This window comes from Etheostoma cragini, chromosome 4, assembly GCF_013103735.1.
Source record: "Etheostoma cragini isolate CJK2018 chromosome 4, CSU_Ecrag_1.0, whole genome shotgun sequence".
NCBI classification, from domain to species: domain Eukaryota; kingdom Metazoa; phylum Chordata; class Actinopteri; order Perciformes; family Percidae; genus Etheostoma; species Etheostoma cragini.
In genome coordinates, this window is record NC_048410.1 from 13047067 (window position 1) to 13068543 (window position 21477).

Consider the following 21477-nt stretch of genomic DNA (forward strand, 5'->3'; position numbering starts at 1 on the left):
ATTAGAGGTAACAATGGGAAGTAGCCTAGTCTCTAAATTATGGCGAGGAGTCTAATTTATGTTGATTTAATTTAGAGGTTGAGCCTCAGAGAGTTTTTTGGAAAGAAGATAATAGAATCAAGGAGTGTATGTTGACTTACTCTTTCAAACGGATTCTTATCATAAACAGCAATATCTATATAATGAAGAATAGTTTTTAATAAACAAGGAGAATTCTATAGCTATGCTAGCAGCTTTAGTTTAATGTTTAGCAGATCTAATTTATACAACATTAGTGAAGCACCAAATTAACAAATTAGGTGTTAAGCAAGGAGAAGTATTTCCATTGTAAAAATTAAAGTAAAATGCAGCTTTGATTAATATATAAAACAAGAAAATGTTTTGAGAAAATCTATATGCATACTAAGCATAGACTATGCAGCTAAAAGTGCAGTAATTTTTGGTATTTCCACTTTTAACCTCTAAATTCCTGCTATTAAACCACGTGTGCCGACCATAAATAAAGGCAATCTGCGTAAAATCATGTGACCCCGAGCGTCCTGTGTTTAACCTGAAAAAAGCAGCGGAATTATTATGTTTCGCGCCACATGGGTGAAATTGGTTGTTCCATGGAGAAGCAGGGAGGGACAAGAGGCAAAGAGAATGAGGTGGGGAAAACAAGTAGAAAGGGAGAGCTTAGGACTCCCCTTCAGGCATCCGAACAAGTCTGGACTATTCTGCTGCAGCTTGTGTTCAGCTGGCAGTCTCGGGAATCAAAAACGGTGTTACTGTCTCCTACAGAGATGCTGCGTCAGGAGTTAAGTTATTAAGCAAACTTATAAACTGTACAGTGGATAGTCGTGGAGTGTGCTTTTTGAAGCAGTGACGCGGAACAGCGGTGACTGGGAATACTACTGCACGGGGAGCTAAGGAAAGCTGGATATGCCACAGGTGGAAAGGTGAGGAGCGGCAGGCTGTGGCCCCGGTGCACGCTACAGAGATCCCCAGGTAAGATGAGGCAGAGGCGGAGAGATGAGGTCCTGCACTGGGCTCTGTGGCGGCCCTTGTGTCTGGAGTGCACTGTTTTAATAGATATATATGTATGGGAATACCGGTGGCAGCCTACTCTGAGTTGGAGTTGTGCACAACGTGTAAACTATATTTCTGCATTAATTCTACAGGATCGAGACATAACTTATTGATATGTCTGCAATACCATACATTAATTTACTCTGCCTGTAGCCTACATTTGGGCAAGCAATAAGTATTGTATGTAGAGCACTTATCTGAATTCTAGCCAATGCACCACTCCTATTGCTTTCCCTGCAGCACAAGCCTTGGGTTTGAACAAGACCGAGCAGAACACTTGAAAGTGTAGGCCTATGTATCAGATGTATCATCCTCTGGGTGATTAGAACCCAAAAACTTGGCAATGGATTTTTTAATGAAACCCTGACAAACCTAATTATACTCCTTTGCCCTTGGAAACACTCTGTGTCTGCATTAGTCTTCATTACAGTGGCAAAGGAAAACGGGGGAGTAGACAGCCACGTTGACCTCAGCTGAACTCATTTAGTTATACAGGGCATTACTCCTGCTACACATCATGATGCAGCGCAGAGGAAGGGACTCTCACTCCTCCGCTTCCTCCTCTGTCTTTGTGTCTAGATTGGTTTCAATTGTCTGTTCCTAAGCACATCCATGTCTTTGCTGTGGTTTGGCTCATGCAACTGAAAGAAATCCCCTATTGACATGGCTTTTTAAATAATGTCTAGAAAAACCTTTTAGCAGGACTGATTAGACCCCTCCTTTCTGCCTCACCCTTACATCCTACTTTCTCACTCATCATTGAATCCACTGCATTGCTGCAGCCATAGTTTAAGTTTTAGGTTTGAGTGGAAGCGGATGGCTCTGGACTGATCCCAAGTGTGTCATCTATGGAGGACTGCTGCTGGTTACTGTGTGTTTGATGTGTTATTAAGGGAACCATTTCTGTTGTTCTCAAGAAAACATTACTTTCAGATAATCTTTTAAAAGCTGTACTTTAAATCATTTTTATCAACAACAATGGGCCTTTTTGAGGAAAACCTCTGCAGCCAGTGTGTTTTGATTATTGGTGCTTAAAATGAATCTTAACTATGTTGGATTGGACTAGCTACAGGCTTGGGGATTTTCATTTTTTGTCTCCATTCATTCATATCTTTGAATGAGATACTGTAACCCATTGATGAATGCGGTTATTTCTCAGAGTTATTCCATCTGGCTTTTGTTATTAGTAATACAAAGCTTGTGAAATCAACTTGAAAAATGTGGATAAGATCAGTTCTTCTTCTGAAACTTGTTTCAACGAGGGGTCACAGAAGATTTTCAAAATACTTTTGTTTATTTTAGATTAAGAAACAGAATCCATCATTGGTGGACGTGTGAGATGCTGTACTTGACCTGAGGGTAGAGGTACAAGGTGACAAGATCAGTCTAGCCTGTTTTTGACTCCCAGACCGCCTCAGAGTAAGGCTCTTCTGTTCTTGGCACCAGCAGCTTTTTGCATCTTACGTACACAAAACCATGTTGTCTGAGCAAATTTGCTGGAGACTTTGGTAATTTTCTGTGACAGCCCGTCCTCTTTTGACCCCTCCATCCCCTTGTCCACTTGTGCCACTGTCTGTCCCTGATGACTGATGTTATGCGGAGGGAGCCTGGCTCTTACACAATCCTGCACTCTGTCACATTGCAGTGGCCTGTGGCCTGCTGCCCCCCTGGGAGAATGGCATCTCTACTAAACCACAACTCTGTGATCCTGCATGAGCTGAGCTTTCAAAAAACCCAGCTCCCAACAGAAGCTTTGGGATGAGTCCTAATCTCTTTTTCTTCCTGTCCCTGAAAAGTCCTTTTCTTGCCAATACCATTGCTTACAGGTTGTTTTTTCACACTAAATCCACACTTTCCTGTTCCTGTTGATGATTGCTTTTAGCAGCACTTTGCTACTGAGACATTGACCTTTCAACGCATGTTTGGTTTCATTCCCAGGTGGCCTTTAGAGGGGGGCAATACCCATAAGCCAGTTACTTCATCCTTAAAATTCCAGGTGTGGAGGCTACATAGGAATGTACTTGATGAATATATTTACATACAGTATGTTGTAATAAAAAAGGAGTTTATTGGAGGAAGTGGGCTACTCCCAAAATTGGCATGTGATCTAACCCAGTGCATAATTTCCACAATTATTTGAAATTATATACCAGCAGGATTGTATGTTATCAGATTAGACCAAGAGGGTCAGCCTCTCCTCTCTAAGCGTAGCTCGTATGGCGCCATTTTAATGCTACAAAGCCATCACCTGCTGTTAGCATCCCATTGACTGCCATTCATTTTGACGTCACTTTGAAAGTGAATTACTTTACATCTGAAGCGTTTCAAGACTCTATTTGTCCATTATTTATTTCTAAAGAAACATGACAATGTATAAAAGGCTCCAATACCTTGTATCTCATGTTAGGGCTCTGTAGCAGGTGTTTTTGTAAAAATGGGCTAACGATTGTGTCATAACCAAGCGTCTTGTTGTCACATAGTCAACGAATTACCGTATTGTCAGGAGAAGCTCGCAGACAGTTTTCACTTACATTAGCTGTTTAGGTTTACTTACTAATGTTATCTAGCATTTTAGTTAGTAATAATTAGCCTGTGCCTGTGTTATCTCCTTGCAAATACCTACGCTCTTTGTCTCTGCTAGATGCGAACGATTGAGATTTTTATTTGGCACAGCTACTAGAAGACTTACAACTTTCAGACAGGTTGCTCACGTCACATCTATGTTGTCACACTCAGTTAGAGGCTGCACAGTAGCGCTCGGCACTTGCTGGAAATATGCTTCTAATAGTCTTCACTGGTCTCCATCCAGAGCAACAGGATCTGTTGGTACATTTTTTTAACTGTCTATGGATTAAACTAGAGCCTGAAAATGGAGTTGGGTGTGTTCTGGGAGTGGCAGGAAGAAGAAAAAATCTGTTCTTTGTGATGCTTTCAACATTTACAGCCACTTCTTTCAGTTCTTTCAGCTGGCATTTTTAATTGCCCTCAAATCATTAATGCCTTTCAATTATGATCTGTTAAATAAACCACAAACCAGAAATAAACATTGTTTCATTTGATTCCATACAGGAAATGGAAGGGAAAAAAAACATCAAAGGCAAGCAAGCTGTGTCAGGTCAGGAGTTAAATGTACATCATGTCATTTTCATAGGTGGAAGTCTTACAATTCATACCTTTTGAATCTTGGAAAGGGGCATTACATGTGGAACCTATTACGTAAGCTTAATGTGTGTGCTGCGTATTTGGGACAAAGACTCTGAAACGGTTGGGTCTGTGGGCTCTGCATCGTAGAGAAGGAACAAACATTTATGCCTAATCATGAGCTTCTGGCGTGTGTGTGTGTGTGTGTGTGTGTGTGTGTGTGTGTGTGTGTGTGTGTGTGTGTGTGTGTGTGTGTGTGTGTGTGTGTGTGTGTGTGTGTGTGTGTGTGTGTGTGTGTGTGTGTGTGTGTGTGTGTGTGTGTGTGTGTGTGTGTGTGTGTGTGTGTGTGTGTGTGTGTGTGTGTGTGTGTGTGTGTGTGTGTGTGTTAATGTATGAAAGTACTTAAGTATTGTTAAAGAAATATCCAGTTCATCTAAAACTTTAGCACCTGAACTATTCCTTAAAGGAATAGTTCAAAGTTTTGTTGCTCATTCACATTCTTACAGTGAGTTAGGAACTATCCCCATGTCTATAGGCTCTTTCCAACCGAAAAGATTTTTGCAGTTCCTAGAACATAATGTTCCTAGAACCCTTTTTTTACTGGTGTTCTGACCGGACCAATTTGGGGATTATTAAGTTCCTCTGACTGCTCTTCCTGTAACTCTTTCAGCTCCTACTTAAGTGTAGCTTCTTTTCCATATTCCCTTTTCCGCATAGGGACCGTTGGTGATCTAGCAACGTCTGAAACACAAACAGTACATATTCTTTACCGTCTGTTGCAATTTGCCTACGTATGCTAACTCATAAGACAAACATTTTGCATTCAACCAGCTAATTGTTAATACTAGTTCATGTTACCCGTCGTTTGGTTTGCCTTTTGTGCTCTGCACTTCTATGTTCTTCCATTATATTAATTGGGATCATGTTACGCTGGAGCCTTCGTCTTCTGTGTTTATCTGTAGTACTCCAGCCTAGTTTTTAAACACCAGCGTGGTTTTTTGTTGTATGTGGAGCTAAAGTCAAATGACGACACTATAAAGACTGTTGCTGTGCTTGTGTCACTCACTTACCCCTCCTACCACTCCTTATGGCCACTTGGCCAGTGTGAATGCAAATGGAAAAAAAATGGTTTTGGGGGAAACTAGTTAGTAGAAGTGGACTGTTCCTATTACTACGTTCCTGTAACTACTTGGTCGGAAAGAGGCTTATAGATAAATGTATAGCTACATCCAGGAGACATTTAACTTAGCTCAGCATATAGACTGGAGACAGGGGGGAACAGCTACCTTGGTTCTATCTCATGGTGGCCAAACAAAATCCACTTATCTTGTTTGTTTTACCCATATAAAAACTGAAGTGTGAAAATGACAAGTTGTAAGGCCAAACTATTTCATTAACGGGTACCGGGATTAAAACTAAGGCTTGGAGATGCCTACAACCTCACGATAGAGATCACAATGCAGTGTCCACAATAGGATACGTATTGCAAAACACATTGATTTAAAAATGACTACAACAGAAGCTCTTTATTATTCTATACAACAGCAATCACACAACTTAAAACACTTAAAATCCTGGCCCACAGAGCCCTTTTAATGTAGTTTTCTGCCTCTGGGGAATGTTATCAAGCCTGTCTGCATGGATCAAATACAGCTGTCTTTAATGTGGGCTAGTTCTGGCGGAAACACTGTCAGTCAGTCTGGTTCTGGTCAGTCTTCTGAGTCCAACCAAATGCCAAGCAATGAAAACGACCAAATTCCAGATGATGTAGTTCTTTGCATTCCTATACAGGCTCAGACAATCACTTCTGTCTGCTGTTGTCCTGCTGCTCTCACTTATAAGCTTGGTTTCATCAACTGAAACTCTTTTTTTTTTTTTTACAGCTTTGATCCCGACAATGTTTACTCTAGCTACTTTAGCTCTACAGTGTAGATCAGAGGTTTTGTTTGTTGGCTCAACATCTGTCAACTATTTGCAGTAGCCGCTGTGTCATGTATTACCTCTGTAAAAAGGCGAACGTGACTAGAAGTTGTCACGAAAAGAAGGGCTCCACATCCATATTGGATTTCTTTTATCAGATGATGGCTGTCTCTGACATTGGCTGAGAGTAATAGTTTTGTTCATAACGTGTGTGTTCAATGTAAGGCCATTACTGAGTTCACCTTTTTTTTTTATTTAATGGCATTTTAACGTTTTGTCCCAGAGAATGACTTACATTTATGGTTAAAATCTTGGTTCACAATTACTGAGACTAAATATTAAACATCCATTTAGTAACATGGCAGGGAGAAAACCTAATATAATTTTCAATATTGTAAAGTGAAAACACTATACTAAAGTTTAAGTATAAGCCACAAGGAGGCAGGATTTTGATTGCTTTTTTTGTTTGTTTTATAATTCCACTTAATAGTCAAAACAGGTTGGGCATTTGGGAAACAAAAGTTCAGAAATGCTTTTTGTATAATCCTTGAGTTAGTAAAAATTTAGGATTTTGTTTTTAGGAGGCAGTGCAGTCAAAATAATCAACGTCACACAAACAATACAAATAATAAATAAAATAAATAAATACTGCAATTAATGTATAGTAAATAAACAGGTTATATATTTAATCATGACATTTCCCAATGTGTTTCCAATATACATTAATTGATGGTGTACAATGTCACGATTCAGATTTTTTTTTTAGGCTCACGATTTGATTCAATATTGATTTTCAATTTAAAAACTATGCTGGATTTAAAAAAAACAAAAAAAACAAAACAGAATGTAATTACTTTTTGTGTGTGTATGTGTGTATGTGTATATAAATGTATATATATATGTATGTGTGTATATGTGTGTATATATATATATATATACACATACAACAAATCCACATGAATAAAAAAAAAAATATATATATATATATATATATATATATATATATATATATATATATATATTATTTTTTTTTATTCATGTGGATTTGTTTATAGAATCGTGTTATGGTGTATGCAGATGTCTTTAAGCTACTGGGACCTTGAATTTCCCCTTGGGGATCAATAAAGTATCTATATATCTATCTTGCGATTGCAGTAGACATCCAATACATTTTTTTTAATATGTTTTTGCTCACCCCTATTTATTAATATCAGGATAGACAGGAGTAGAAAGGAATGAGTGCTTGGTTGGTAATGTAATTGTGTCTTCCCAGTTGCAGAAATATAATCTGATCACATTTAAAACAAAGTGTTAAGGGAGGAAAGGTTACCCAAAAAGATGGGTGATGCTGAGGTTGATGAAGCATATTTCCTGCTCATTACTCACATACATAATTATTGAAGTATGGTGTAGAGAGACACAGGACAGGAACTTATTTATCTGGGTTACACATTGTAGACTTGCTTTTAAACAGAAAAGACCATATTAGTTAGTAACTTAAGTTAACTTGAGTTATGTAATTGACCTTCATTTTTGGAGTTGTGCATATGCAAACATATCGTAGGTCCTGCATCCAGTGTGAGTGATAAGAGTTTTCATGATAAGATAGGTATGATAATATTTTCTCTGGCTTCAGTGTAGAGTTGCAAAATTCTTGAACTTTTCAAAGTTGGACACTTTCCATGGGTATTAATGGGAATATATGGAAATTAGAAAAACATCTTGCAGCATAATCTTGGTTAAAACAACCTGATTTTATGCAACTTCCGTTGAATGTCCTCCCTATATTTGTCAATGACACATGGAAGACATGCAGTAATCAGCATAGGCTACTACGTACTTGCCAGCATGTAGTTTTTAAAATACAGGAGTTTGTATTTTCTTTTCTTTTTTGGGGGGGGTGGGGTACATTGTATAGCCCACTTGTTCATAAAAGGTGGAAACAATAGCACTGACAAACAGCGCTGATGGTTAGCTTAGCGTATATAACCATAACCCTAGTAAATCAAAGGCAGCATGCTAGTTACTTTCATATGTTAAGCTAAAGGTCAATGGTACCGGCTACTACTTAGCTTACTGCAGGGCTATTGAGGCCACGCCCACTGCACAAATCATTTCTAGACTCCAACATGCTACAACTGATTGAAGACAGTACTGCATTTGAGCCCAAGGACTAGAATTTATCAAAGTTCTACTGATAAATAATTCAAAGTGTTCACTTACATGCCCATTGGCTTATTGTTGTTCAATGAAAGAATCTATTAAAGTTCTACTGACAAATAACTCATTTATATTCACTGTATATGCTTGTCTGCTTATTACAAAACAACATGGAGTTTGTATGAATTACCCAACATTTCTACTTAATTCTAATAAATTGCCATAATTTCCTTTAATTCCCATAAAAGTTTCCAAAGTGGAATGTTTCATGTCCCAGCTTACCTTTCCGTGGAAAGTTTCCGGATATTTACCGGAAAATGTCCGCCAATGTCAAACCAAAATCCAGAACCATATCTTTTTGAGCCAGAATACACAGACGAGGAGTTACACATTTTGGAAGCTGACGGACAAAATGCCAAACAGACGGAGGTAGAGGGGAGAATCAGACCGAACACAGACTTGTGATGTACAGGTAGAATCCATTTTTGGTTGGAATTCTATGAAACATCCTGGTATTACCTGGTCTCACCTGCTTATTGTTGCAGGTCTTTACAACACAACAAACACCCATAATTGTAAACTATGCTTTTAATATCTAGTAATTGTTGACTCTATTACTCCAACTCGGAGCAAACTCCAAGCGAACTCTCTGCTCCGTGACTGGGCTTCTCAGGTGCAGCAAGCAAATCACTCCGCCCAAGTAGCAGAAGTAGCAGTGATTTGCCTTTCTGAGAATATAGATCCCAGTTAGAATGCGGTTAGAAGATGGCTGTAACCTTGTTATTTGAACATGCTGTTACTATACAAATCCAAACATGTCAATGGGAACATGCTGTTCCTGGGAGCTTGGTCCTCTACCATGGAGTCCTCCATGTTGCTACGCCATGTTTTTGCAGTAGCCCAGAATGGGCAAACCAAACACTGGCTCTAGAGAGGGCTTTTCTCATTCTTTACGTTACCTGAAGGCCACTGTAGGCAGTTTATGCTATAATGTAGTCACCGAAAGTCAACATGGGCCTACCGCCCAAATCTTGCACACTTCTACTACTTCAAGCATGCCTGTGAAGCTTGACTGGCTTAGACGCTAGGTGGTTCAGAACAGGTACAGGCAGGAACAATAGCTAGAGCTCTAAGGAAACAGAGAATCTGACAAATAGCAAGGGTGAACTACCCTTAACATGGAACAAATGTCTTATGGGATGCAGCTGAACAGAAAGTGACAAAGTGACCATCTGACTAGCAGTAAAGTAGCATAGGGATGGCAGCGTTTCATGGAAAGGGATAGTTACAACACCGACTTACGTATATGACCTGAAGACACAAGAAAAGGAGTAGTAGTTAAGACAAAAAAGAGGCCCTTTACAAGTCTGCAACCTTTAATACTGAACATGTAAACTACCAATTCTGAATAATATCACAATTTTGTTTTTATTTTGTTACAGTGTTTTGTAATCAGTTAAAATAGTTTTATACATAATAAAAAAGTGTATCTGCTTTCTGTGTGCCCAGGTTGTGAAGATGCGGAGCCTGTTTTTCACTGTGACTGTCCTGCTGTCCTCCATGAACCGGGCTGATGCTCAGGGTATAAATAACTTGAATTCTCCTCTGGACTACTTCACCAACCCCAAGTGTTCTCTTCATGTTTTTGTGTGTTGGTTCAAATACTGAAAGTGTGTCTTTATGTGTTCACATGTAATCTCCATTGCTTTGAATTTGCAGGCAGGTGTGATAATGTGCAAGCGGCAGATATCGTTTTCCTGGTTGATGGCTCTTCCAGTATTGGCCGAGCTAACTTTCTGCAGGTGAAGGGCTTTATGGCTGGAATCGTCAAACCATTTGCCAACTCTGTCAGCAATTCAGGGATACGGTTTGGGGCCATACAGTACAGCGACACCTCCAGGTAACTGACAGGATTAGTTTTTCCCTCCGTTACTTTCCTATGCAAGCGGTGGCAAAGGATCTTGCTGCAAGTGCAGAATTATGTATTTAATGCACATTTCTCTCCATCTAGAGTTGAATTTACATTTACTACCTACGTGGTTGGCACTGAGCTGGTCAACGCTGTAGAAAATCTGAACTATAAGGGGGGAAACACACGCACTGGTGCTGGTCTCAAGTTTGTTGCTGACAACTTCTTCAACCCTGCGTCCAGTCGTAATGTCCCAAAGGTCTGAGGAACAGTCATTCTTTGGAGTTTTATAATTATAAAACTGTGTATTTAACATCTTAACAACAACTTCATGTGTTTCTAATTTTACCTACGTTCAGATTACTATCCTGATAACAGACGGAAAGTCACAAGACAACGTGCAGGAACCAGCACAGAAGCTGCGCAGTCAAGGAGTGCATGTTTTTGCGGTCGGTATGTGTCTCTGCTCTCTTACTCACAGTATTTGGGATCTTTTTCCCCTACTGCCTTATGCGACAGAGAGACTGAGATTTCTTTTTTGCATTGCCAATTAACTGTGGTTTCTTAGGTATAAAGAGTGCAGACAGGAATGAATTGGCAGAAATCTCCTCCCAGCCCAGCAGTGATTTCACCTCCTTTGTCGGGGACTTCAAACTGCTGAACACCCTTCTTCCTCTTGTGAGCCCCCAAGTGTGTTCCAGAGCAGGAGGAGTCTATGCTAGTGATGGTATGTGGGTTACCTTAAATAACACCACATCAGTGTATTAAAATACACACAGTAACAAATATGTGTCTATTATCTCAGACGTAATTGTCAGACTGTAAACCTGCATTTGATTCTATGTATGTCTCCTCTTGCTTCCACTTCAATTCTCTCCTTTCAGAGGCATTTTCTGGTCCGTCCAACCTTCAGTTCACAGGCCAGACGTCTGATACCCTCAGGTTTCGCTGGACTGCAGCAGGGGGGCCTCTGATTGGTTATTTAGTCCAGTATGTTCCACTTTCTGGCCTGGGTCAGCCAATCACTGCAGAACTGCGTCAGGTGAGTCCAAGTGTAGAAAGAATATTCATATGGCAATGACATAGATTGAAGTAGCTAATTGCAGTTTTAGAAGCCAAAGTCAAACCTGCTTTGCGAGAGAAACCTATGCCTTCAGGCAGCGTAGAGACATGTCAAATGGGTGGATCTTCTCAGTGTAGATGTTGTAGAGATTAAAATTTGGCAGAGCAAAGAGAAAAATGAAATTCCCTTTCCCGTGGCAGACATGATAAAGATAGAAGAATGTCATGGCTCACCCATCTATTTCAGTCACTTGCAAAAGCCTGTCTTAGGCTTGACTGTTTACAAACTACCTCTCCCCTGCAGGAGACTGTCTCTGTCACTCAGAGGACCTTTACCGCACAAGAGCTGAGGTCAGGAACCGACTACCTGGTGACTATTATTGCCCAATACCCCAACAGTGTGGGGGAGTCTGTTTCTGCCAAGCAACGAACCAGTGAGTAAAAAGTGGAGGATGCAAATGTCGGCAGTGAAACATCTGCCAAAAAGCTAACTCAACCTCTCTCACAGGACAGGACCCTTAATGTTGAACTTCTCACAGTCACCTGCAATGTCTTTTTTTTCCCTCCCCATGTAGGGTCTTTGCCAGGGGTTACCAGTCTACGCCTGCTCCAGGCTGGCTTCTTCTCTCTCTCTGTGGGCTGGGATCAGCCTTCGTCTCCTGTGCAGGGCTACAGACTCACCTATGGACCACGAGGTCAGGCACACACACACATACCTCTTTTTTTTTTATTTATCCTGTTTACCTGTCTTTCTCTTTCTGTCAGCCTCTATTCCGACATGTGCATTTATGTTTTAGTAACACTTGCAGCATATTAGCAACTTGGGGAAAAAAAAGAAAATTCTCTGGCGGAATTACCTTGTCACAAAAACTAATTTTGGCTGATGCATGAATCCTGAAGTAGGAAAATAAGTTACAGCTGGTAATTACAGTTAACCTTTGGTGGCAAGTTGGAATCAGAATGTCTATCAGTCAAGGCTGAGTATGGGGAACATGAGCTTCTTTAACACCTCACCACCCTCAGGCACTGGCTGTCAGTAAGGGTTTTTATTGCCCAACCATTATCTAAAATATTAAATACATTTCATTATCACCAGACTTAAAATAGAAATAGATAGTGAATACCTTCACTTATGCCACAGATTGTCAGTCATTTTGTCCTTACATTTTAGAGACAGGGTGTGGTGTTGCATAGATCACAACAGTGTCAAGATGTTTGGGTGCTTATGCCGTGATTAAGGAGAGAAAAGTGGCCCCCGAGGGCTGATATAAACAGTTTCTTCCTCTGAGCATGTGGCAGGAATGCAAGTCTCACATGGAGCTCCTCTCCTGGGCTGGCACATGTGAGAGAGTATTTAAATGAGGCTTGTATGTATCCTGTAATGAGGGGTGTGATGTTTCTACCTGTTCCCATGTCTGCCAGTATTTACACTGATAATTCAAACAAAAAAAACAGATATCTCTTGCTGCACAGAACGTTCACAGCACAGACACATGCACTTTTCTACAGCTGGCTGGCTGCCACACTCTGTGCTTTGAGGTCAAGTTAATGAATTGAGGACACATTCTGTATTCTTTTTTTTTGTTGTCAGCTAATTTGTCTAATGACATACTGTAAGTATAATTTGTGATTGCTAATAGAGCACTAATCTGTCAGCTGCTTACTCTCAATGCCTACTTGCCCTGTTGCCTGTTGTGGGGTTGGAAGAGCAGGTCAGCCAGCAGATCAGCTGTCGGAGCAGTCTCTGTCTGCAGACTCTACCTCCGTCACATTGGAGTCACTTCAGCCTGACACAGAGTACGTCGTCAGCCTCTTTCCCCTTTTCCCTCGAAACTCGGCATCCCCGTCCATTCTCAATGCCCGCACATGTGAGTCCACACTGTGGCCCATTATTGGTACTGTTCTATGAAGATGGTAAATGCTTGTAGTTTGATCATAATCAGTAGACACAATATGATAGTTATTTCATAATAAAGTTACAAAAGGAATCAATACAGTATATTTATGTAACCCAGTGCAAATACATAGACATACTGTCACCTTGTGGTTGGATTGGCTTTCAGTATAGGTAGCCAATATTATTTAAAAATGTCTATTCATATTTCTGCATATGTAAGTGCGCCTTGAGGCAGTGCAGCAGCTATCAGTGGAGACGGAGTCGGAGGGCAGTGTCCGTGTGGGGTGGAGAGGCGTCAGTGGTGCACGGGCCTACCGTCTGGTCTGGGGACCATTTACAGGTTAGGACAAAGCAGACATCAATCAACATTTTACATTTCTGACAAGTCTATTTGTTTACATACACGTACCATTATTTATTTATTTTATTCTGTTCATAAAGGTCAAAATGTCGAGACGGTGGAGGTTGCTGGTGACAGAGAGTTCCATACTTTGTCCAGACTGCAGTTCGACACTGAGTACATTGTCACCATCATCCCGCTGTATGATGGCAACACTGAGGGCCCTGTAGCAACGACCAGGTTCAAGATAGGTAGGTGTGGTTTGAGTAGTTCATCACAACACCAAGCATCTCTCTGCGTTTATTTTAACCTTTTCCCTCTCAAAACTCAGTTACACACACACAACAAAAATATCTAATTGCTACAATACACTAAATAACATTGTATGTTTGTGCTTGTTAAATTAGTAATTGTAGTAAAATGCTTGTTGAATAGGTTTTTGGCCTCTGATGTGTCCTGCAAAGTACAGGGACAAGAGGCAGAGATGGAAAAGATGGGCAATCTTCTCTGTTTGTCTCTTTTCTGAAAGCCTACACATGTAACTGTTTAACTCTGTTTAAGGAACATTTTGAGTGCATCTATACTCATTCACCTATACAACACATACACATACAGTACACACACACGCACACACCATCTGTCTCTCGTGAGTAAGGCCATATGGTGTCATTTCAGTTGGCCAGTGTTATTTGAATGAAGGCTGAGTCACTGAGCAGAGAGCTGGCTGAAAAGGAGGGTTGAAAACCTGTGTGTGGCCTTGTTTTGTGAGATATACACACTGCTCTACATACTGTACACCACAGTAAAACCTTAGCTCATCTTTTTCTCTCCTGTTTGTTCCTGTGTAAAACAGAGTAACAACCATTTGTGATGTCTGGTTTTTGATGAGTTGTCCGTTCCCTCTCATCAGGAAAGAATTTTGATTTCTTTTTGGTGAAGACCACATTGAATGAAGCCTACACATTTATTTGAAAATACAGCATATCATTATTATATTCAGCAATACTATTGTGTTTTTACATGTAGGATGCCAAACATTAAGTTCTAAACAATATATTAAAGACTGCATGACATTTAAAATGAAGTTAAAAGAAGTTAGATTGAGTTCTGGTTATGTTTGTCTTCTTCCACATTTTAAACCACTTCAATGGCTTTGTGTGGCATCCAATCAAGAAAATAGGGTATGGAGTAAAATGTTGGATTTGTTAGTGTATAGTCTGACTCTCAGGCTTAAAAGGGGACATCAGTGGGTGTCTGTTGCTCAGCCATCGGTTTGGAGACCTTGTTATTTGACCCGTGTGCGCCCCACTGACACCTGGAACTTTTTAGTTGATTTGTTGACATGTTTATCACACAAACAAGAAAAGAGGAGTTAACTGTGTGATAATTATTTTGGGTCCTTGTCCTAGGGAGCATTTATTGGAACCAAGTCCATTACACCTGTACCCCGAGGGTGTAGATGTGAAATAAAAACTCAAACTGTAATTCATTTTGCTGTCGGTGATATAATATGGGCACCTCCTCAATACAGAAACCGATTCCTGGACCCCAAAGATAACCAACGTTCTGGCATCAAAATTGTGTTCAAGCTTGTGTGTGAAAATGTCAAAATACTGCATCTGGCTGTTGGGTTTGGAAGGGTTTCAAACTGGCATGTATATTCATGACAACTTACTTGATTTAGTTGTTCTGTTGGTTTGTACTGAGGCGAGTAAGATACGTCAACAGAAAAGCTCAGGTGCTTGAACCCCAATTCTCAAGATTAATCTCTTTAAATATTGGCAAGTGACTGTTGTTGTTGTTGTTATTATTATACAATCATTTTCCCATCAGTCTTGTAATTGTCTACATGATAGACATTATAACATACTAAGTTAGATGTGTCCGGGGGTGACATCTTTACAAATTACAGATTTCTAAGTCTCTTTAGTAGACATTTCAGAGGAGAGTAGTGTAGCAATTTGTAAGCATCCATAAAATCTAAAAATTTTAAGTAACTGCTCCTGTGACTTGTGTGGTGATTAAGTTACATGATTGCTTATGTTGGAGGAGCCTTAAGATGCTGGCAAAACAAGATCTCTTTATTCCGCATTGCAGTTTGTTTACAGTGAATCGATTTCTTTCTTCTTTATTACAATCAAATAAGATATTTAATATATGATATACAGTACATGTTGCTCAGTTTGGTTTGAGAGTAAATACTCACATTTAAGCCACATATGTTGCAGCAAGGACAACGCGTTGAGTTCATCAATGCAGCTCTATATTCAAAGGATATTTTTAAATTTCTCAAGCCCACCTTATAACAAAATTCTCTCATTCTTGTCTATACTGTATGTATGTTAAGTTATTTTTTACTGGTTGTTTCAGTCATTCCTCCTGTCAATACTGTCCACAAAAATATGCCTTTTGAAAGTAAAGTGAATGTGTTGTGTTGTTATGAAGTAAGTCCTTGGTCTGTTTAATTGTTTTGTTTTTTAAATACCAAGTTCCCGCTTTGTTACTATGGCTCAGCAAGGTCACCCTGCCTTTAAATCCTATACCGTGAATCTCATTGGTGCTCATCATGAGCCAATAAGCATGCTGCATACTTCCACCAAGATCTAATAATGTTTGTGATTGACTGTCTAGCGACAAGTCCTAGAGGCCTGCAGGAAAAAACTATGTTACACAGAGACTGGGCTCACTTAGTAGGAGCTGAAAACTAAATGAAAAGATTGGTAAAGTAATGTGGCATGTTGTAAATTGTTTTTGTTTTATAAAATTGGTATCAAAGAAGGTATTATTTAGGAACCGGTATCAAAGTCATGCTATTGCTACTGGTACCTGAGTCCAAACTTTTTAAAATTATACCCAACCCTAGTTAGCATTCAAGAACATGTGGGTATAGTACGCTAACTTGCTAACATCAGTCATTTTGGGTAATTTCCGTATGCATACTATCATCATTTGCATTGTTAATGAAAAAACATGCTACACATGTAGTATGAATGTACTGACCATTACATTCAAATTAATGTATTGGTTATATTTACTTCAATTAAGCATGTTTGTTAAAGAGCTCCCAACAACATTAACTGCTGGTCCTCATGAGAGCGTCCTATGGTCTTTATAGTAGGGGAGTAGAGTTCAGCAAGGAAAGGTTGGGGGGGTGATCTGTGTTAGGACTGTGGAAGATCACTCCGGCCTCTGTGTGTTTTCCTTTCATCACTTGGCCAGTCCTCACAGTACCCAGGTGATTTAGCCTAAATAATAGACTGCAAAAGCCTCATATTTTCCTCAGCTAAACTTTAGATGGGATCTTTGCAGCGAGTGTGGATTCCATCCCGTCACTTACATTGAAACGAATGGAGAAAGGAATCCCTTTGGGGCCAGCACAGACAGAAGGAATGATATCAACAACCAATCAACCTTTTAGTGTACCTATAAGCCTTTCAGTATTGTTTACATACTTGAAAAATGTGTATATATATATAATATATCTAATCTATCTGATCTTTAACATTTTTTATAGATGGGTTTTTGAGGATAATGGAGTGTTACCTATGACATACCGTACATCTGATTGACAATGTCTTTCCCTCAGACCGTCAGGAACAGCAGGTGCTCAGAGCAGCTACCACCAGCCCCTCCACTATTCGCCTCACTTGGAGACTCATTCCGTCATCTCAAGGGTACCGCCTAGAATGGAGAGAGGGGGAAGGTCAGATGGCCATGTCACGTGCACGCTCACACATTCTCTTGTCTCTTTTGCAGTCTTTTTGTACATTACATGTTGCATTCGGTGGTTTTAATATGGGCTTTGCAAAATGGACAAGGAATTATGATTAGCCGGAAATTATTTTAAGATTTAATTTCAAATCCGATTTTGTGACTGATTTTAAATCAACTAAATTGTATGTGCACTGTATCAGAATTACTTATTCATTTTATCATTACATGATTTGACTGACATATAGTCAAATAATGTATTAAATGCCATCCCCACTTCAATGTGGCAGGTAATAGTATATACTGATAGTGACTATATTTAACATAAATCCAATGATTGTTGCTCTGTGTCCAGGAGGCCGCGTCCAGAGCCGGACCTTTCCTAGAACCACTACCAGCTATGAGCTAACAGGCCTTCAGCCCAACACAGAATATATCATCACCCTGTACACTCTGTTTGAAGGTCGGGAGGAGGCCACACCTGTCTCCACCACATCCAGAGGTTCCTAACTCAGCCTGGGGGCATAACACTCTGTTGATTAATGGGTCATACATTTTTTTCCTGTAAATATGTTTTTAAAGTTTTTGTGCTTGCATCCATTTTTTATGTCCAAATCATCTGTTGTTGCAGAGGAACAGCCAGTGGGGAGAGTGTCCAACCTGAGAGTTGTGGAGTCTCTGGGCAGTACTGCAAGACTCGGCTGGACGGGTGTAGCCGGGACCACACAGTACCGCATCGTTATCCTGAACACAGAAGGTGAACTGGTTGATTTTATTTTTTATTATCAATTGAGATGTTTTAATGCCCAATTATGAATGAAAACATGCTTGTAAAAATTGTGTCGCTGTTTGTTTCATGTCATGTTAGCGGGATCGGAGGAAATACGGATTATCCCTGGAAACCAGACAACCCTTGACCTCAGAGACCTGGCAGTGGGAGTCTCTTACGGTGTCAGTGTCACAGCGCTGGTGGGAGAAATTGAAGGAGACCCAGTTACTATCTACATCAAACCTGGTGAGTTGAACATTGAGACAGACAGGAGCTCTATCCTGTCTGTCTGTCTGTTGTTTCCCTACAGGTGAAATACTCAGACTAGCTTTCTTGAATGAATGAATGCTTTATTTTAATCTTGTAAAAAAAAAAAAAGAATTATGAAAAACCAAAGAACAAAACAAAGAAACAAACAAAATATGAATTTGTCCAAAAAGGAATAAAAAGAAGCAAAGAGTTATTTAATCCTACCCCCTTTTTCACTACTGTATAATAATCATCATGAATAGCTACATGTTTACATCATCATAATTCAAGTATTTATATCATATTTAACACATTCTTTACAATTTCCTACAAAAGTACAGTATATTAACACACCACAAAGAAAAGAAAGTTTACCTATGTATATATTGACCATAAAACGAAATAATGTAAGTTAAAAAATAAATCTGTAATAGTCAAAACCCTTATCCTCGCTGTATATTGTGAAAACCATATTTTTGAACTGCTTTTTAAACCGGGTCATGTTCAAATTGTATACATTGAATTTTGCCACGTAAAGCCTTGATGTATTTTGGTTAGAGTGATTTTTATACTTCTTATTTATGTATTTGACATCGACCCTGTTCAGCACTTTGGTCAACTGTTGTTGTTGTTTTTAAATGTGCTATAGAAATAAAATTGACATTGACATTGTATGCTCTTCATTTCAGAGCAAGGTGCTGGCAGAGTGACTAACCTCAGAGTGACAAACAAAAACAGTCGGAGACTTCGAATCGCCTGGACAGGTGCTACTGGGGCAACGGGTTACAGAGTTACTTGGAGACAAGGCAACAGTAAGTATTATATTTTGTAATGTGTTTGTGAGTTTAACCTTTTGAATCCTATATAATTGTATTCATATTTTTATATCAAATTGAAAGTCTATGTTTAGATCTTATTTCATGATCCTTTAAAAAATGGTTGTTTTATATCTTTCCTCAGTTTAAAGAGTGCATTATTTCGTATTCCCTTTCGTACTACCTTGCAGGTGCAGAGCAGTTCCGTATTGTTGGGGCGGAGGTCACAGCCTTCACTATAGACGGCCTGCAACCAGATGAGGCGCTGGTTGTTGGTGTTTCATCTGTGGTTGATCAACGTGTGGGAGAGGTGGTCACGCTGTCTACTCGGACTAACCCCCAGGGTGGATCGGTGTCTGGCCTTCGCATCGTTGAAGTCACATCTCAGAGAATACGCATTGCATGGTCACAGTCTACTAGGTCAACTGGCTATAAGGTCACTTGGCTCCGTGATGATGGTAAGCAATAATTAGCATTAATACTAAGTATTGAACAGACACAGGTTTCATCTAAATACATGATAACAGAACAATATAAAGAATAGTAACAGTTTAACGTTTAGATTTGGGCAGTGATCTGGCCTGTTCTATCTTCGGTTATCTGTGGTTGGAGGAAGATACAATTTTCTATATTTCCATCTCTCTGCAATGTTTTGCTGGTGTAGGAGTTGAAACAACTCGCATCTTGCCCGCCAACGTCTCTTCCTTCACCATTGATGGACTACAGTCAGGTTCAGCCTACAGCATATTAGTTTCTTCCCTTACTGGCTCTCGAGAGGGAAGTCCTTCCACCCTGAGTACCAGAACAGGTACCACAATGAATCTGTCAAATATACATTATTTCAGATGTCTTTTGGGAGAACCTTGGCTCTGAGTAGGGTTATACGAAAGAGATTGACGGACTGATTTGTTTTCTGTCCCAACCTTCAGAGTCAGATCAGTCTGTGGTTGGGTCTGTGACGTCACTGCAAGTCCAGGAGGCACGTGGAGAGGTTGTCCGTGTCACTTGGGTTGGTGTGCAGGGAGCAACGGCTTATCGTGTGTCTTGGAGAAGAACGGACGGTAGATCTATCGATGGTCCATTTCCCTTTTGTGATAAAGTCCTTTCATATAGATCTCACATCTTAGTGCAATGACCAACGTTTCTTTCAAAGCTTTAATTTGCACTTAAAAGAGAAATAGGTTTTTTTCTGTGTTGAATGTTTTATAGCAGCTAGACTGTGTTCCTCTACTCACTGTTGTGACTATGTGTTGCTAAAGGTGGTGAAGAGAGAAGTCAGCTGGTGGGGGGAGATGTGACAACAGTGGATTTAGACCGGTTGGACCCCGGAGCCCAGTACGAGGTGCAGGTCATGGCTTTAGTTCAAAACAGAGAGGGAACCCCTGTGTCTGTCAGAGTTACCACACGTGAGTGCTGTCTTCCTATATTTTTATATTATTTTAATAAGTATTAATAATCAAGTTTTAATAACCGTGGACAAAATAAACAATGGATGTGAGCCTTCCAAAAGTGTTCTTAAAAGAATGAATGGATTTAACATTACTTGATGATGATTTAAAATAAAATGTTCACAAATGCTGTATATTCAGCATTTGTGAACATTTCATTTTAAATCATAAAATAAACTAAATGCAATACTGCATTTTGCATTGTATCTAAGTAAGCATGGAAATCATGTCCTTCTTGTGCACAATAGTTTAGTATTGCACCATATACAAACCTTATTTCAACAAATATATTGGATGAAATAACAAATAGAATGTCAATGCTGTTTCTCTGTATCCACGTATGCAGCTGGTGCCCCGACGCCCTCCGTACCTACGACAACTTTACGAGTGGCGGAGGTTACCCGGAATTCTATGCGGCTTGGCTGGACTCCAGTCCCAGGTGCCACAGGATATATTCTACGTTGGAGAGAGATGGATGGAACAGGTGAAACATGTTATTAGACGTGTTCCAATTTGTTTATTTAAGACTGCTTTACAGTCCTGTCATTTTAACTGTTCATATCTCTTAGATATTGGACGAGGCTCATCGGTCACGCTCCCTGCTGCGTCCAGCTTTTACTTTGTGACTGGGCTGCAATTGGGCCGTAGGTATCGCTTTACTGTGCAGCCCACCTTCGAAAGTGGATTGGGAACTGAGAGCTTTGTAGAGGAACACACCGGTAACTCATCCTCTTTTTAATATATTTACCATGCATATAGTATAAACACCTTTTTAAAATCGTATTTGCCCCCACAAACTTCTCTGTCTGCAGTCTGTGTGGGTGGGCGTCTAGATGTGGTGTTTCTGGTGCCGGCATCTACGGATCGGATTAGCTTCGCAAGACCACTGCGCCAACTCCTCACAAGTGCTGTAAGGTCGCTCAATACTATCGGAGCCCGCGACTCTCAGGTACTGCTCTAAGAATAAGTCTCAAAACATGGCGTTTTA

General features: G+C 39.9%; 1 protein-coding gene across 4 annotated transcripts in view; it reads left to right on the top strand.

Annotated features, from left to right (window-relative positions):
• Nucleotides 1-582: 582 nt before the first annotated feature.
• Nucleotides 583-21477, top strand: part of col7a1 (collagen, type VII, alpha 1) — a 62040-nt gene continuing 41145 nt past the window's right edge. For all 4 annotated transcript variants that reach the window (XM_034869960.1, XM_034869959.1, XM_034869963.1 and 1 more), the window contains exons 1-24: nt 583-987; nt 9799-9871; nt 10009-10189; nt 10301-10457; nt 10558-10651; nt 10767-10925; nt 11083-11240; nt 11565-11694; nt 11836-11955; nt 12973-13128; nt 13378-13497; nt 13599-13748; nt 17084-17200; nt 17564-17710; nt 17840-17965; nt 18077-18223; nt 18916-19038; nt 19233-19499; nt 19706-19849; nt 19971-20102; nt 20301-20447; nt 20836-20973; nt 21059-21208; nt 21302-21438. In XM_034869960.1, coding sequence (XP_034725851.1) covers nt 9808-9871; nt 10009-10189; nt 10301-10457; nt 10558-10651; nt 10767-10925; nt 11083-11240; nt 11565-11694; nt 11836-11955; nt 12973-13128; nt 13378-13497; nt 13599-13748; nt 17084-17200; nt 17564-17710; nt 17840-17965; nt 18077-18223; nt 18916-19038; nt 19233-19499; nt 19706-19849; nt 19971-20102; nt 20301-20447; nt 20836-20973; nt 21059-21208; nt 21302-21438 — 3264 coding nt within the window. In that variant the 5' untranslated portion in view covers nt 583-987; nt 9799-9807. The remainder of the gene's footprint in view (nt 988-9798; nt 9872-10008; nt 10190-10300; nt 10458-10557; nt 10652-10766; nt 10926-11082; nt 11241-11564; nt 11695-11835; nt 11956-12972; nt 13129-13377; nt 13498-13598; nt 13749-17083; nt 17201-17563; nt 17711-17839; nt 17966-18076; nt 18224-18915; nt 19039-19232; nt 19500-19705; nt 19850-19970; nt 20103-20300; nt 20448-20835; nt 20974-21058; nt 21209-21301; nt 21439-21477) is intronic.